Consider the following 17,702-nt stretch of genomic DNA (forward strand, 5'->3'; position numbering starts at 1 on the left):
TTTGTATTGCATACTTTAAGGCATTTAATAAATAATTTCATTCTCAACACTGGTGAATTTCATTTAGAAAATGATTGTTATTGAATATCGATCATTAAAATTTTCATCGATCTATTAAGTGCCGATATAATGTATATTTTTGTTTTTTTTTTACAAGATAATTTTTTTCAAAAATAAATACATTATTCATTGATTGAATGTAATCTTTATTAAACTTCACTATTTCATCATCCTTTAATGCCATCTTTAGAAATAAATAAGTCAAAATTATATATAAACTTACAAGATTTTGTTGTATATTTTTGTGACTAAAGCTCAATTCAATAATTTTATAAAAAAAGCAGGTGTTTCAAAAAAGTAAATAATTCGCATATATGGTGTTGAATTTTTATTTTCATAAAAATATAACCACGATGTCTAAAATATAATCGAAAAACACAAACCTGAATTTCTTTGTAAATCCGTTTCTCGAAAAAACCCACATTTAAAAATATTCTGTAACAAAAATTCCACTTTTTATTTTTTTTTATAACAAATATTTTTCAAACATTTCTATAAAAAAATTATCAATAAATCTAAAAATTTATTTTATTATTATACAATTTTTATTAATTTATTGTTTGGCCAACCATTGGGTAACTTGATCCAAGTTTGTTTTCATCCAATTGATATTGTACTTAACTGTTTCTAAAGCTTGTTGGCGAGAAGCTGTACCAGCGCCAGCCTCAGGATATTTTGCAAAGAAAGCTTCCATCTCTTCCAATTTGGTGGCAGTGGAAAAGCGTGCCGTAATAGCTGGAATCATACGACCCAAATAACGTTCATTCAGTGTGAAACGTGCTACTAAATCCTCCCAATGTTCACGAACAAATTCCCACACCACAGGTTCTCCAACGGGATTGCCAGCAATATTTTGCAGACAGTTAAAGTAATCTTGACGACGTACATAGCTCTCATTTTCAGCCAAGTCAATAAATCTAAAGACATTAAAGATCTTACATACAAAGTATAAGTAAAAAATTATGTCCAAATACCTTCTCAGCAGCCAGGGAACTTTTACACCAGCCAAACCATACATCAACTTCAATTTTTCACTGGCATCTTGTTCAGTAATAAACAATTCCCATAATTGATCCCATTCTTTCTGTTTGCCAATATTCTGCATGCCATAGTAGTAAACAATTTCACGTAAATCAGGATCGGGTTTGTTTTCAGGATTAGCTAAGAAATTGGTAAAGCGAGCAGAGGCTTCTTTCAGACAATCGGGCATGCCCAATGAACAGGCAGCAGTTAAGATGCTAACTCTCAAGCGACTAAAGGAAACCGAGTATTAAATAAAGTCTACAACTTAAAAGCTATAAAATGAAATCTAAAACTTACTTTCTTAAATGGTTGTCCTCATCAACAGTCCATGTAACCTCCTGGTAGACTTTGTTAATGAGTCCACGAGCATACTTCAGATAATCCGAATAGGAATCTGTAAATATAAGATTACCCTGCAAAGCTTGCAACTTGCTGGCAGCCACATTCCACGGAACAAAATCTTTCTCTTGACTTAGATAAGTAGTCATATCGAGAGCAATCTCATAAGAAACTTGATTTGCATCCGCCAGTGAGAAGACATCGTTAAGCAAATGAGCACGATCGGCACTTGTGAGTTTTTCAGGTGATGCTACTAAATCTTCAATAATTGCATCCCACATTGAATCCTCATAATTGACACGATAATAACCCACTTGATGGCTGTTTAACTTTAACCATTTACTATCGATGGGAACGGACACAGAAACTGAAGTATCATCGTAATTAAACCATTTACGCCGTACGGTAGCATCATTATCGTAGAAATAGGTCAATGGTATGGTCCAAGTGTAGCTAAAAATAAAAATCTTAATTTATCTTTTCCAAAATTATTAATATATAATATACACACTTGAATTCAGAATCATCATAAATATTATTATAATCCTCAATGTTTAAAAAGAAACGTTTTTGTGTCAATTCAAATGTTGTAGGAGATGTACGAACTACATTTACAACGGGCAGACCCATTTGCTCAGTCCATGTACGCATCATAAATCTGAAATTAAAGATATATATATATTAATTCCTCAACCTTAAAACCATTTTTCTTTAAAACCTACTTGACATCAAAATCTAAACCAGTGTTTGCCACTTCATTGATAAAATCATCGGTAACAGCGTTTTTATATTTAAATTTAGTTAAATAATTTGTAACGGCTTGTTCGAATTTCTCAGTGCCCACACAGTCTTCCAACATACGTATTATAGAGGCACCCTTTTCATAACTGATAGTATCGAATATTTCGGTGATTTGATCGGGATTTTCGACTGTCTGAACAATGGGATGAGAGGCCACCGAAGAATCGTACTTCATTACACCATGTAAAGCATTCACCAAAAATTGATCGGGCTAACAGGAAATGGAAAAATATTTATAAATATTTTTTATAAAAATTTAATTTAAACACTCGTACCAAACCCCAATCTTCGTAGACATGATTTATAGCCTTGTATTCCATAAAACGGGCAAATCCTTCATTTAGCCACAAGTCATTCCACCAGTTCATAGTTACCAAATTACCGAACCACATATGACCCACCTCGTGGGCGATTACTGCGGCTGTACGCTGTTTATTCCAAGTGGAACTGAAAGCACGATCGTATAATAGAGCAGTTTCACGATAAGTCAATAAGCCCCAATGTTCCATGGCGTTCGAAACAAAGTCGGGTATGGCTGCCATGTCTGAAATATAAAAGGTTTAATTAAGTTTTGTTGTGTTAAAGGTGAAACATTCATATTTATTTACCTAATTTTGGCAAAGGATATTCCACTTTGAAATTTTCAATATAAAATTCCGTGACAGCTACTGCAGTTTTAAGGGCAAAATTTGTCTTTTCCAGTTGGTGTTTAGTAGCAAAGATGCGTAATTCAAAATCTTCACCGTATACAGCATTTATTTTCTCTTTTTTTGACTCGAAATCAGAAACAATAAAACATGTCAAATAAGTACTCATAGGAACACTTGATGCAAAATATACTTCAGTGTATTGTCCCAAAAATAATGAACTCTAAAAAGTAATTGATAAAAAGTAATAATTATAGATGAGAAATAATGCCAGTAAAACACTAGATAATATATATATAATATATATTTTAACGTGTATTAATTAAATAATGCAATAGTAAGATGACTCCAAAAGCCAGTTACGACAATATGAAAAAGAATGAAATAAGGAAGAACTTAGTTGATGATAAAATGATTGTTTATATAAGATACTAATGGCTTTCTTATTAATTTATTAAAAAAATTCAAAATACGAAATTCATTTAAATAGTTTAATGTAAAATGCATTTTAGTGCCGCCTTATTATATGTCTTTTACCACCAGCTGTGATTTATTACATACCTCTTCATTCATGTTTGATAAAGCGTGGTAACCATCACCTGTGGGTCTCACCAAAGTTACATTAAAAGCTGCTTTCAACTGTGGCTCATCGAAACAGGGAAATGCTTGACGAGCATATGTTGGCTGAAATTTGGAAGTAGCAATTTTTCTAAAACAAGAAATAAGGCAAAAACAACAAAAAAATTTAATATTGAACTTTTACATACAAAAAACATGTTGCCTATATTAAGGCGCTAAAATTAAAAACAAAATGCAATAATAAACAAATACTCACCTCTTCTCATTTTCAGGAGTTGTATACGTACTACTGTACAAACCCACGATCTTATTCAACATATGACCCTCAAAAATAATACCCAAATTAATTTTGGTATCGACCTTCAATGTAGTTTTCAATTTGATCACTAGAAACTCTCGTACTTCATCCAAATAGTGCTCTTGCACTTCGTAACCGGTTACATAAACATTGTTAATTTTCAATTTATTCGAATGCAAAATAATTTCATCAGTTTCCTCCAAAACTTGAATGTTTATAATCTCCTGACCGGAAAAGTTGCCGGTGTCGATATCGGGATGCAAGTACAAATTGTAGTAAATCGGTTTCAAAGCACTTGGTAAGCGATAATTTATCTGAAGATTAAAAATATAAATTATTTTATTGCAATTTTGCTAGAACTAATATGGCCATTGTTAAGATATCGCAAAATAATAACTTTGCTTGTAAAGATATAGAAATGGATAAAAATTGTCTCAATGAGGGACTAATAATACTAACATTATATATTTATATGGTAATTAAGATAAACATAAAGAACATGGGAAAGGCCTTTTCTCTACTTTAGTCACGAATGGTCAGCACCAGAATAAACGTTTTGTCAACTATTAACTTAAAATTTAATGAAAATATCCTGTTTTTGGTTCCTCTTTTTGAGATCGAATCCTATATTTTTTACATTATCAAATAATCATTGCACAAAGTTGTTAACAAAGATACAATGTCTAACCCCCATTTTCAATTTTGACAAAACAAATACAAACTCTCGAAAATCAGAACAAAATCTCTTAAAAATAATATATTAGAATATATCGGAACAGTTAGTTAGTTCTTGGTTAAGGAAATATGTATATTTATTGAAAGCTGTTTCGAATATCTTTCTGGTATATTAAACATATTTCCGATATTTGAAAAATAGTACAAGGTTTGGGTCCCAATAATATCTGGGATAAGTATTCAGAATACATACATATTTATATACTTTATAGGGTTAAAAATTTTTTTCTGAAATTATAAACGGAATGGCACTCATATATTTAAAATTCTCACGAAGGTGAAGGAGTTGATCCAAAATGTACTAAACATAAATTTCATTTTACTTAACTTAATTAATTCATCAATTTATTTAGTTTAAAATAAATAAAAAAATTAACACATTACTGCCTTATATACTGTTAGAGATTGTTATTAATATTTAACTCTAATCGCAAAAAATTTATTAGCCAAAATCGTACAACTGTGATAAAGTCAATTATTTTCAAGGTGCAAATACATTTGCTCTACTACTCTATAAAAATATTAATATCACGTACCTTATTATCATCAACTAAATCATTGACATTATCAAGTGTTAATTCACGTTTATGACGAGGCTTAACTTCGCCCAACAATTGAGTTTCCATATAATCCAATTTCTCTTCGGCATCTTGGATGGAGGCAGTTAATTGGGAATGTTGTATGCCCAAAACGACAGTCGATACGCCAAACGCTACAAGACCCCAACACAAAATTATGTGTAATAATTTTGAATGTCGCAACATTCTGTACAACTTTTTTTTCAGTAATTTCCCGGAAAACGACCGGTCTTGTTGAAAGACCGTATAAAACTATTCAAATCGAATGGTTAATTTTTATTCGTTTAACGAGTACTCACCAATTAAAATAACAACCAAGAAAAACAAAAACAAATTATTATTAATCAATTAGTAATCTAAGACGATAGCCTCCAGATAAGACCAAAAATAAGATTGAAGTTTCTATCGTTTTTGGCATTTGTGAATTACATATACATATACAATACAAACATAATCGTAATGCTATTTTGTCAATCTAATATTCCAATCAAAAATATAATATAACCTACTGACGAGTGTCAATTATCAATGGATACTTTAATTTAAGTTTATAGTAGTAAGTATTACAGTGTCATTCTCCCATAATTGTGGAAACAATCTAATAAATCCAAATATCTTATCGCTCATATATAATAAATGTGATTATGGGAAACAATATAAGAATAATAATTTGATATGTCCTAAATAAATTGAACTATATATGTGTGTAAAACGACTGTTTATACTTTGTTAGCCATAAAGTTAGCCAATTTTATGATCAACTTGAATTTTTCATTAACTTTCGACGTTATTGTTTGAATTGGTGCGACAATAATAAATCAACTTTTACTACACTTTACACTAGTCTACTGTAAGGTATTATCTTAAAATCACTTTTATTACAGAAACAAGATAAAATTTCGAATATATCGAAATTTGTTTTAATAATATCCGAATTTCTCTTCCAAATGCACCAAATTTGAATTCTAAATTGTTTTAAACTATTTGTTTTTCGTCACTTGCAATTTTACATTTGAACTTCCTTCTACATTGAAGGAAATAAAGCAAAATTTGTTCTATAAACCTTTTATTAATAATTTTAAATTTGAACCTAAATCTTCTTTATCTCCTAAGATAAAAACAGTTCCATAATATTTTGACAAAATCAAACATTTAATCTTTATTTTTACCATCATATTTTTTATTTATTTAATACTACTATTATAAGAAATTATTTATTTAGTTTATTTTTAATTAAATACAAAATTGTTTAATTAAATACAAAAATAGTTTTTAAAACCTTCACTTCACTGCAACCACTCACGCACCACCGAAAGATTGTTTTCTAACCAGGCGATGTTATTCTTAACATTTTCCAAAGCCCTGACACGAGCAGCTGTGCCAGCACCACCATTGGGATACTTAGCAAAGAAATTTTGCATTTCTTCCAATTTAGTTTGGGAAGAGAAGCGAGATGTAATTGAAGGAATCATATTGCCCAAATTGCGTTCATTAATGCCAAAGCGTTCGACCAATTGGGGCCAATGTTCACGAACATAATCCCAGACTAAGGGTTCTCCAATAGGATTAGCAGCAATATTTTGCAAACATGAGAAATAATCTTGACCGCGTACATTCTTCTCATACCAGGCCAGATCAATGTATCTTGAAAAATAATTGAACAAAGCTAATAAGCATATTTAAATAATTAACTTAATTTTTAATTTTTACCTGCTAAGGATCCAGGGTTCTTGTACAGCTGACAAACCGTACATTAACTTGACCTTTTCACTAGCATCCTTTTCAGCTACAAAAAGTTCCCAAACTTGATTCCAAATTTCCTCGTTTCCTAAAGCTAACATGCCATAGTAGTAAACAGTTTCACGAATATCGGGATGGGGACGTACGGAGGGATTTTCCAGCCACTTTGTAAATTGATTGGAGGCTTCGGCCAAACAGGCTGGTAAACCCAATGAACAAGCGGTGCTCAAAATTGTAACACGTAAACGGCTAAAAATAATAAAAACTGACATTAATAACAAAGAATCTAGAAACGGGTTTGGTTTTCACAAATCCCAGTATACGGATTTTATATATTTTTCGGGATGCTGAGATATATCTTTATCGGGATTACATAGATTCTAAAAGGAGACGAATTTACTCACTTCTTCATATGATCTTCGCCCACTGTCCAACCAACATTTTCGTAAATTTGTTCAACCAAATTTCTGGCGTAGGCATTGTAGTCTACAAAGGCATCAGTAAACATAAGTGTACGTTTAAGAGAGGTCAATTTTGAAGCAGCTACACTCCAGGGAACATATTGATCTTCTTTACTCAAATACTTTGTCATATCTAAAGGCATATTATAAGGTAGTTGAGTGGAATCGGCTAACGCAAAGGCATCATTCAACAAACAAGCACGATCGCCCACTGAAAAGATCTGGAAAGTACAAATACATTACACATTAATATTATGTTGCTTCACATTAAATTCACTTACATTTGGATCTGCTACCAATTTGTCAGCTAAATTTTCCCACATATCGGTAGGATAATTGACACGATAATAACCAACTTGATTATAATTGAATTTAATCCATTCCGCAGCACTGGGCAGAGTGATTGTAACTGAAAGATACAAAAAGCAATGATATTATTAACTCATAAAAACACTAATGTGCATTAATGGGTGTATGTGACCAGACTTACTTTCGGTATCGTCAAAATAAAACCATGCACGTAGTACTTCTGCACTGGCACTAGTTTTGTAAGTGATTGGTATGGACCAGGTGTAGCTAATAAAAGAAACATTTAATTAAAATAAACCTTTGAAATTGTGCGACATATTTCTTGTCAGCAAAGATACTTACTTAAATGGAGAATCATTATAAATGCCTTCGTAGTCAACAGGGTTGGAGAAGAAGCGCTTTTGTGTCAGTTTATATTGAGTATCAGATATCTTTTTTACTTCCACCACCGGCAAACCCATTTGTTCGGTCCAGGTGCGCATAATGGCCTTGACATCGAAGCCCAAATTCAATTTATCGATTACTGTGAGGAAATCGTCGGTGACAGCGTTTTTATATTTGAATTCTTCCAAATAGTTTGTAACGGCCTTTTGGAAATTATCAGGACCCAAAAAGTCTTCTAACATGCGAATAATCGAGGAGCCCTTTGAATAGGTGATTGTGTCAAAGATTTCTGTAATCTGATCTGGATTTGCAACAGTTTGAACAATTGGATGAGCACCAAGAGTTGCGTCAAGATTCAAGACACCATGTAGCGTGTTAACAATAAACTGATCCTGCATATTCCAGTCGGGGAAAGCGGCTTCAATACCTTTGTTTTCAATATAGCTGGCAAAACCTTCACTTAGCCACAGATCGTTCCACCACATAAAAGTTACCAAGTTTCCGAACCACATATGAGCAAATTCATGGGCAATTACACCAGCAACTCTTTGGCTGTTGGCAGAAGAGCTGATAGCTTTATCATATAGTAAAGCGGTTTCACGATAAGTTACCAAACCCCAGTGTTCCATAGCACCCGAAACAAAGTCAGGTATGGCAGCCATATCTATAAAAATAAAAAAACGAGATTAGATACGGTTTTAGTTAGAATACTTATGTACATACCCAATTTAGGCAAAGGATAGGGAATCTTAAAATATTGAATATAATATTCAATAATCGTTTTTCCCGCAGCCAAAGCAAAATCAACTTTGTTCAGTTGTTCGGGTGTGGCAAAAACACGTAATTCAAATTCTTCACCAATGCCTTTAGTGTCGACTTGGACTGTCTTGTAGAGAAAATCGGAAACAATAAAGCAACTCAAATATGTACTCATTGGAACACTTTGGCTGAAATAGGCTTCGTTGTAAGCTCCTTGATTTTTAATGGCCTAATATATAAAGTAGAAATTTCATTTGAATAAAAGACCTCAACAAAAAAAGCCACTTGTAATCACCTCGATATTCATATTGGATAAAGCATGATAATTTCCAGTATTGGGATAAACTAATGTTACATTAAATGTTGCCTTTAAAGCGGGTTCATCAAAACAGGGGAAAGCCTGTCTGGCAAATGTGGGTTCAAATTTAGAAGAAGCAATCCATCTAAAAGTTTCAATTGAAATTTTTTGTTTTCTATTTTATATACAAATAATGCGTAAAACTTACTTTATGCTATTATCAGGTTTCAGATACGATGAGGAATACAAACCAATAATTTTATTTTTCATACTGCCTTCAAATATAATGCCCAAAACAAACTTACGAGGTGCCACAATAACATCATTAAGTTCAATGACCAAAAATTCACGAACTGGATCCAAATAAAAGGTTTTTACACTGGTACCAGAACCCTCAAGATATACACTCTTAATTGTCATGTACAAGGAGTGTAAGACGATTCTATCGGTATTTTCAGTACAGCTGATGTAAATCTGTTCTTGACCTGAGAAATTTCCAGTCTCTACATCCGGATGTAAGTAAAGATCGTAGGCTGTGGGATACATAGTTTCCGGCAAACGATAGTTGATCTTTAGGGCAAAAACAAATAGTCAACCGTCAATTGGAAATTATTAGAGCAGCTATGACTTACTTTCTCTTCTGGTTCAGGTGTTGGACTTATTTCCGTTGTTGAAGTTTCCGTAGTTGGATTAGTGGTCGGAGAAGCTGTTGATGTTGATGTTGTCGTGGTAGTTGTTGTTGTCGTTTTAAGAGCTTCTTCCAATAACTCTAATCTATCTTTTGTCTCTTGCAATTCATTTTGTAGATTTGATTTTTGTACGGCCAACACTATGGTAGATACAGTGAAAGCAGTTAGGGCCAACCCCAAAAGTATTGGAATAAATTTCGCCGTGATAATCATTGCGGCTGAACTATAAAAAGGAAACTCGTTTATTCCTTTACATCCAGTCAAATATTTTCTTTTGATAGTGTTACTTACTGTTGTAGTTATTCAGAACAAAAAGACCGTCATCCACCATGTACTAACTACAACTAAATGTGCAAATAAATGGGACTGTTCATATTTAACTTGGCTAAGCACTTTATCATCGTTTTGAGATTAGAAATCTTATCAACGTTGACGGTTTCTGCCGTATAAATCTTCGATTGCTATACTAACGCGCCAATAGCTCATAAAACTAAGAATTTAATCATTGTACAAATAATTTCTACCAAATTCATGCAACAAAATGTACGTTCACACTGTAGATATATTTGACAAAGAAGTGTGACCACAAAAACTCATACATTTTAGTTTCCTTTCAACAAAAGTATGTTTAATCAAACTGTAAAGAATAAAAATATGTACACAAAAAATATGTAAGATCGGGAAACCATTAGCGGTTGACTTTCCCGCTTTTTACATCAAATATTTCATGAATACTAACGTAAAATAATAATTACACGCATTTGATATAAGTGTCAAAAGAATATTCCTAAGTTTGTAGGAGTTCCATGCGATAGTGCAAAATTCCAAAATAATATTTTTCAAAACTCCCACTTCATAAGTTGTCCATATGTGCTAGAAATGTTTTGAATTTTTAATAAGATTTTGTGTGGATATTTCTTTGCGTATTTTTGTTATTGTTGACTTCTACTACCTGGTTATTCCCTATAGGAAAATGTTTGTTAAATCCAGGCAATATTCTTGTGGGTGGTTGATTGACCACTAAACCCTTTTCCGGTTTCATTTTCCCGCCCTAATTAGAGCTTAGGTATTTTCATTATGTTAAAACCCAAGCAAAAAAACTTTCCATCATTCTACTAAAATCCCAACAAAATATTCCAATTTGAAACAAAAAGTCAAATTTTATTTAATAAAAACATAAATCATACTTTAGTTTTGTAAATTCCATTTTATCAACAAATTCCACTACTGATCTGTATAATTTGTATAACAACCAATAAGGGTTAAATAGTAAAATTTGCATAAAATGTAAATTTTAATTATTTAAATTATTTTAGAATCATTTTGTTAATTTTTATGTTGTGTATGATGAAATATTTTATTGTTTTATATTTTCAATAGGACTATAATAGACAACATTCTCATTGCATTAACAGATACTCAAGATAAAAATATCATATAGACAAGTAAAATTGAATTTGATTAAAAATTCCCCCAGGCTAGAAATTCCATGGGAAATAATTTAATAATTTGTACTTACCCATCGATTAATTAACCCCATAATTTCCCTATCAGAATTCTAACTCGCCAGGTAGTTTTCGAAGTCCTCTCAATTGCTTTCACGTAATTATTTAAATAATAGTTTTATCCATGTAATCGTGGTTATCTCTTTATTGTTTGTTTTTGTTAATGTCAACATTTCCCTACTCTAAGAAATCACTGTAAACATTTTAGGGTTAATCTTCTCACAAATTAAAAGCCTGGCGCTTTTTATTTTCAACAATGACAAATTTACATCCGGAAAATCCACATTATGAATGAAATTTAGGGAAATATTAATTCAAGGTTTTCATGGGCAATTTTTGGCGCGTGGGAAAATTCTCTTACGACTACCTGGGCTGCTGCGCTATATAAGCTATGGGTTTCTCAGTGTGTATTGGGACTTTTGCTTGACAAATATTTCCAACAAAAGCAAAATAAAATTTCCGGTTTCAGAGTCTTGTTTTCCCCAATTTGTGGGAAGAATATCCTGAATTATAATATTGATAATAAGAAAATCTGAAAATCTACCTGAGGAGTATAAAGAGAGTTGAAAACTTATTGGCAGTCAACATTCATCACTCATCGTTCAGTGTGAAAGTATCATTTTGAGATAAGCAGACAATAAGATTTTTGAAACGCGAAAATGAACAATTCAATTGTGGGTATTATTGTGACCTTCGGTTGCTTGACTGTTGTATTAGGTCATGTACAACTGCTGGATCAGCTGAACTACTTTGCTAGTCAAAGTCAATATGCTGCTCAAGTATATTCAAAACTACAAGTACCCTTTTCATTGGAAAGTATTATGGCCAGTAGTTTGGAGACTGCAATGGAAACTTGCCAAAATAGTTTTAAGTGGGAACGTTGGAATTGCCCTAGCTCGGATTTCTTTCTAAGACGAACATCGAAATCTTTATCATTGGATCGTGAAGACTCATATGTCAATGCCATAACTACAGCTGCCGTCTTGTACTCCATCACCAAAAATTGCTCCAGTGGCATTATTGCTGGATGTGGAAGTTGTTCCGATAGTCCCTATAGCTCCCAATGTTCGGACAATCCAAAGGCAGCCGAGCAAATGCTTAAAAAACATGCCAATATAGCATTTATGGACGATTTTTATGATAAAATATCGAAACACAACTTCAAGGCCGTCACCAACTTGCTGGAGAAATCACTGGTCAAACAATGCGGTTGTGCAGTTTTGGGTTCCAATGGTTTATGTGCAAAAGAAGTTTGCCTCCATGTACTTAAACCATTTGAAGATATCGCGGCCGATATACGTCAGATGTACGAAGAAGGACTCCAACTTAACAATACTCCCGAAAACTCACGTATTATGTGGGACAATATTCCTTTGGACGCTTTAGTTTATATGAAAGATTCGCCAAACTACTGCGAACCCGATGCTGTGCCACACTGGAATGGCATGCGCGGTCGTCAATGCTCTACCGGCTCAAATGGTGAAAATCTATCGGAAGAAGAACGTACACGTTGCCGCTATCTTTGCCGTGAATGTGGTTATACGGTGCATCCCAAAAATATCGTCACCGAAAGTCGCTGTAACTGTAAATTTACATGGGGCTTTCAAGTTCAATGCGAAATGTGTGTAACAGTTCAAAGACAATATTACTGCTATTAATGTAATAAACCTGTCTTTAACATCGCTGGACGAAAAGCTTACTTCCTGCAATTGCCGAAAATCTAATTAATAATAGGAATTAAAAAATAATATTTATAGGAATACTAAGTAATTTTAATTAAATTAAATAAAATCATATAAAAATTAAAAGAAATTGTAGTTTTTAATTGATTCTAACGCTTTTAATCGATTTCTTATCGAACATTTACTGATATGTTTGGTTTCGTAAATATATTTAGTGCAGATATCAATTGAAATTATGATAAATTTAATTTATCAAATCATAAAATGCTGTGAGTTTTTTCAAGTGCTAAAAACTAGAACTGATTATGGAGCAGAAATAGTTTCGAAGATATGTATACTATTAATATTTGTTTGAATGACACGCATTTTTTATACATTTTTATAATGGTAAATGGGACGTTTTGAAGTTATTCATATAAGTAATTGATATAATATCAATACTGGACAAATGTAATGTATGTACTTATGTATAATAACATATTTTCAAACTTAGCATTGTAATCTTCTTTCCTACTTTGTTGCATTTTAAATAAAACAAATTGTATTTTATTTTTATTTATTTTTTACTATTTCATTATTTAATGTGTACATTAATTAACCCATGCGGCCGGTTTTCCCTCCACCCGATAACCGTTGTAAGCCATGTTAGTTGCCGCTGCTACCAATTCGGACCTTCGACTTGGTTCACCAGCCCAATACGAAGGTGCCACTTCATACGTCTGCATTTGTTTGTTGCTGTTGCGGAAAGCTGATATAATCAGCAGAAATATTGCCAACTTTCCCACCAATATCGATTTCATTAACAATAATTTCAGTTTCGTTACCAAAAACGGAACGATTGCAGATTGTATCAGAAATGGCAAAATGAAAAGTGGTAGGATGCGAGTTACCATGTCATACTTCTTGCCACGACCTTAAAATAAAATTGATTTCATTTACAAATTAATTAATTTATGAAATATAAATCGAGTGAATGTAATATTTATTTACCTTCTTCGGTGTTGTCATTTAACCAACGACCTGTTACAAGTTCTTTTATACTTTCACCATCCAAGTTCACTTTGACTATATTATTATCCATATCTAAGCTTAAGTTGAGAGCTGGCCCCACATTGTATTGGTGCTCGTTGATCTCAATATGTGTGACATTCAATTTTACTTTTCTATTTGGTGAAAGTTTGTGTTTGGTTTCCTGTTTTGCTGCTAATGGTGGCTCAAATTCCGTTGTGGTTTCTATACGTTCTTCTTCCTCGTCAACAGGATATTCGGTGACAACACCATCATCATCACTATCAGCCTTCTCATCTTTAATATCGACATCGGAGTCCTGCTGCTGTTGTTTATTTTTCATTTTCTCCCTCAAGTTCTGTTTGTATTCCGTTAGGGTTTTATTGCCCAAATATGTGCTTTTGTAGTTTTTATAAATACCCAAGAAAATACTTCTCAATGGCTTTGAATGTTTCTCCAAATTATCATTATTTTCCCCAGCATCCGCTATACTGCGACCCTCAACCTGATCAGCAGTTTCCAATAATCTTTTCGTCGCACTTGTATCATGTACACCACCCTGCTCCAGTTCATGTCTGGATAGATGTGTTTGAACTACATCCTCTTGACTGATACTTGGATTTGTTGAGATTATAAAAACACAAAAAAATAAGAAACTTTTCACGAATTTATTCATCTTGTAAACATTCTTAGATTTCCTTAGACACTTTTTGGTTTTTGTTTTCTTCTAATGCTGATGACTCGATCGTCTGCAACACAATCAAAATGATCTTTTGTACGAGTAAGTGCAACCACTCGAATGTACGTTGTGGAAATGCGTTCGCATTCATGTTTACAATGGATTTTATTAACTTGGTCTTCAGCATCAGTGTGAGATTAAGCGCTTGACTGGTGGTTGGCTGACTGGCTGGCTGGTTGGTCGGTTGGTTAGAAGCTCTTGTCACACACTTACCCAATTGCATTTATCTGGTTTTATTTTTATTATTTTCTTTCGTTTTATTTTGTGGCATCCACATGCTGGAACAGTTATTGCAGAAGAAGCCTATTGAATTCTTAAATTTCTATACAACCGCTTATTCTGCACAAATCTAATACGAGTTCTTGCCACTCGGTTAAAGAGACTGAGACTGCGACTGTGTGCAGATGCTTAAAGAGTGTGTGCGAATAGAAAAATATAGAAATTGGAAATTGGAAGTTGTAAGAAAACTGTTTATATAGAACTAGCATTTAACCCGCTGCATTTTTAGCGGAATTGCTTAAATTGAAAACAAATTAAATCTAGTTAACGTAAATGTTTATATTTAGTTAATTTTTTTAGACCGCTTTTTAAGAGTTTATTTTTGTGCTTAAATTTTTAGCGGAATTTCTTTCTCATTGCGTTATTTTACCCGCCGTCTAAACCCGATTAACAATAAATTTTTTTAATGATTGTTGGAATTATTTGAAGATCTTAAATTTGTACAATGTTTTTGCCAACTACCATTAATAAATAACAAATTTTTTTGTTAAATTTGTAATTGAAAATTTTAACATTTAAGGCCTAGAGTTATTGCTGTGGATTAAAAATTTCTTATTTATGGGGGTAAGAAATGTAAAAATACATTTACAATACACATATCCAGAAAATCTAAAAATTAGGAAAATAGGAAACAAGTACCAAATAAGTAAAAATTTCTATTTTAGAATTAACAGAATTTACTGACAATTATTATTTTTGAATTTTTGATGCCAAAATACTACTTTTTCCTTAATTGTTTTATAAGTAATTATAATTTTAGAATAAGTTATTCGTTTTTCGTGTGCACTCTTTTTTTAGAAAGATCAACAAAGTTTGAACTATTTATACAGTCGGCTTCATAACTATATGACCAGTATTTTTTCCTAAAGCTAAAATTTTAAAGAAAAACATGTAGGAATTTATTTTCGAACATGGCCGAACATATTATACCCTATTCCAGAGAGTATAAAACATTTAAGTTGTTTTTTAACTTAATTCCGACCATATTATATCCTATACCAGTGAGTATAAAGCATTTAAGTTGTTTTTTAACTTAATTCCGAAACATTTTAACAATTTATTTACAAAAAAGCTATTTTCTGAAAAATGTGTTACAAAGGTAAAAATGGAGCTAATGCCATGCCGATCAATACTAAAATCGGCTGTATTATTTAGGCTTACATATATAAAACTAATATATAAAACTATTTGTAGAGATACTAAAACATTTAACATAATTATGAGCTCAAAAGCCCTATCGGGTGGTACGATTGAATGAGGGTTAGGTGAAATAAAGGACCGATTTCAACCATTTCAATAGGCTACGTCCCTAGACGAATAGACGAGTATAAGTATCTTTAAAAATGTTTACATGGATACACTGATGTACGGGCAGACGGACATAGACGAACATATACTTTAAATTGGGTATGGAACCAATATTTTTGGGCGTTTCAAACATCAGCACAAACACTTATTAGCCTAAACATTCGACTTAAAAGTTTGTTTTACGATTATAAAATATTTAATGAAAACCCCATATTGAATAGTTGCTATTTTAAGCAAATATTCACTAAGAGCAAAATCGTCAAAAACATACAATATAATATAGATCGAATATCAGATTTGTATGATTAATCACTTAGTTGATACGATTCTTTAGCTATGAAACAAACTGTAAGCGTTAAAGCGAGTATTTTTTATAAATGTATGTTTTCGACTCACAACAGGAGTCAAAAACGGACTTAGAAATGTATTTAGTATATTGGCAGCAACACTTTTGTTCCAATTTTATAAACGAGTGTTTGGTTGTTTTTTTAGTTCATCTTTGTTTACAATTTAAACTTTTTTATGTCTAAATCTAGTTAATCTTTAATAAACTTGCTGTTGTCATTTTATTGTTCAATAATTTACGTTGTTTTCAGTCAATTATTCAAGTTTTTATGCTTTTGAAATAAAGTTTTAGAAACAGTGTTTAATTAATTGAATCTTGTAACTTTCATATTATGAATGTGTGAATGGATGGTTTTCATTTTTTTTTTTCGTTTACCGTAAAAATATTAATATTTAATGAAAAAAAATCATTTTCTGTCAAAATTCGCTTTTGCCAATTTTATTAAATAGGAATAATATTTGGTTCCAAAAATGTTCTTTCCTAAATATTATCCTATAACTTCTAGTGTATTACAATATTAAAAGATTGATATACAGGACATCTCTAAAATATTTGTGTTTAATGTTTTTTCTAAACTTTTATTAACTCTGTTTTTAATTGAATATTTTCATATTCAATGTATTTAGATGGTAGACAACTAAACTTGACAAATGCAAATAAGCAAATAAATTTTATTACAACAAATTTTATGAAAAAAGACAAATTCGAATTAAGCAGCTATCAGCAGCGAGTTCTAAAGTAAAAGTGAAAGTATTTATTTATTTATTTATTTAATTTTATTATAATTTACAAATGACCCTTTTCTTTTCATTTTCATTTCGTTTATTTTATTTTTTTGAATGTCCAAATACATAAATTAATGAAATTATGATTGCCATCAATAGCAAAAAAAAATAAAAATAATTATTAAAAAGTCATGAATATTAAACGAAAGTGAGTAACGACCGCTATTTCCAAATTCGATTTTATACCAGTGGATTATCGATCGCAGGAGTCCAACAAAAATGACGTCATGACGTCAGTGATAGTGGAAGTAATAGTAAATTGTGTTAAGACGCCCTTTACGCTTTTGACAAAATTTTAAACGTTCAAATTTAACCACGTACGAAACGAACATTATTTACAATTTACGTTT

The 17,702-nt window shown here is 31.8% G+C and overlaps 4 protein-coding genes across 4 annotated transcripts; 1 reads left to right on the forward strand and 3 right to left on the reverse strand.

Moving 5' to 3' along the window:
• Window positions 1-493: 493 nt before the first annotated feature.
• On the reverse strand, window positions 494-5,320 carry LOC119601212 (glutamyl aminopeptidase-like). The gene is made up of 10 exons (XM_037952005.1): window positions 5,019-5,320; window positions 3,706-4,061; window positions 3,432-3,579; window positions 2,832-3,093; window positions 2,499-2,767; window positions 2,145-2,434; window positions 1,934-2,080; window positions 1,381-1,875; window positions 1,035-1,313; window positions 494-977 (listed from the first exon to the last, which is right to left on the reverse strand). Exons 1-10 carry the CDS (start codon window positions 5,244-5,246, stop codon window positions 614-616), a joined length of 2,838 nt encoding a protein of 945 aa, XP_037807933.1. The 5' UTR covers window positions 5,247-5,320; the 3' UTR covers window positions 494-613.
• A 914-nt stretch (window positions 5,321-6,234) lies between these two features.
• On the reverse strand, window positions 6,235-10,058 carry LOC119600818 (glutamyl aminopeptidase-like). Its single transcript, XM_037951382.1, has 11 exons — window positions 9,992-10,058; window positions 9,644-9,923; window positions 9,220-9,581; window positions 9,009-9,156; window positions 8,678-8,942; window positions 7,913-8,618; window positions 7,752-7,837; window positions 7,543-7,670; window positions 7,205-7,482; window positions 6,771-7,049; window positions 6,235-6,704 (listed from the first exon to the last, which is right to left on the reverse strand). The coding sequence occupies exons 2-11, from the start codon at window positions 9,911-9,913 to the stop codon at window positions 6,347-6,349; spliced, it is 2,880 nt and encodes a 959-aa protein (XP_037807310.1). The 5' UTR covers window positions 9,914-9,923; window positions 9,992-10,058; the 3' UTR covers window positions 6,235-6,346.
• Window positions 10,059-11,864: 1,806 nt separating this feature from the next.
• LOC119601257 (wnt inhibitor of Dorsal protein) lies at window positions 11,865-12,863 on the forward strand. The gene has a single exon (XM_037952087.1). It carries the CDS (start codon window positions 11,865-11,867, stop codon window positions 12,861-12,863), a length of 999 nt encoding a protein of 332 aa, XP_037808015.1.
• A 601-nt stretch (window positions 12,864-13,464) lies between these two features.
• Window positions 13,465-15,434, reverse strand: LOC119600825. Its single transcript, XM_037951394.1, has 2 exons — window positions 13,878-15,434; window positions 13,465-13,800 (listed from the first exon to the last, which is right to left on the reverse strand). Exons 1-2 carry the CDS (start codon window positions 14,569-14,571, stop codon window positions 13,478-13,480), a joined length of 1,017 nt encoding a protein of 338 aa, XP_037807322.1. The 5' UTR covers window positions 14,572-15,434; the 3' UTR covers window positions 13,465-13,477.
• Window positions 15,435-17,702: the final 2,268 nt, after the last annotated feature.

This window comes from Lucilia sericata, unplaced genomic scaffold (assembly GCF_015586225.1).
Source record: "Lucilia sericata isolate MDLA Ls3-8-SP2 unplaced genomic scaffold, ASM1558622v1 Contig000005F_arrow, whole genome shotgun sequence".
Taxonomy (NCBI): domain Eukaryota; kingdom Metazoa; phylum Arthropoda; class Insecta; order Diptera; family Calliphoridae; genus Lucilia; species Lucilia sericata.

Excerpts from the sequence above, each read along its gene's own strand:
- LOC119601212 (XM_037952005.1), bottom strand. The coding sequence starts at position 5,246 with ATGTTGCGACATTCAAAATTATTACACATAATTTTGTGTTGGGGTCTT. Across the intron at positions 4,062-5,018 it reads ATTTAGTTGATGATAATAAG|ATAAATTATCGCTTACCAAG; the intron begins GTACGTGATATT and ends TTTAATCTTCAG. Across the intron at positions 1,876-1,933 it reads TATGATGATTCTGAATTCAA|CTACACTTGGACCATACCAT; the intron begins GTGTGTATATTA and ends TTTTATTTTTAG.
- LOC119600818 (XM_037951382.1), bottom strand. The coding sequence starts at position 9,913 with ATGATTATCACGGCGAAATTTATTCCAATACTTTTGGGGTTGGCCCTA. Across the intron at positions 8,943-9,008 it reads TATCCAATATGAATATCGAG|GCCATTAAAAATCAAGGAGC; the intron begins GTGATTACAAGT and ends TTTATATATTAG. Across the intron at positions 6,705-6,770 it reads GAACCCTGGATCCTTAGCAG|ATACATTGATCTGGCCTGGT; the intron begins GTAAAAATTAAA and ends TTATTTTTCAAG.
- LOC119601257 (XM_037952087.1), top strand. The coding sequence starts at position 11,865 with ATGAACAATTCAATTGTGGGTATTATTGTGACCTTCGGTTGCTTGACT.
- LOC119600825 (XM_037951394.1), bottom strand. The coding sequence starts at position 14,571 with ATGAATAAATTCGTGAAAAGTTTCTTATTTTTTTGTGTTTTTATAATC. Across the intron at positions 13,801-13,877 it reads AAATGACAACACCGAAGAAG|GTCGTGGCAAGAAGTATGAC; the intron begins GTAAATAAATAT and ends TTTTATTTTAAG.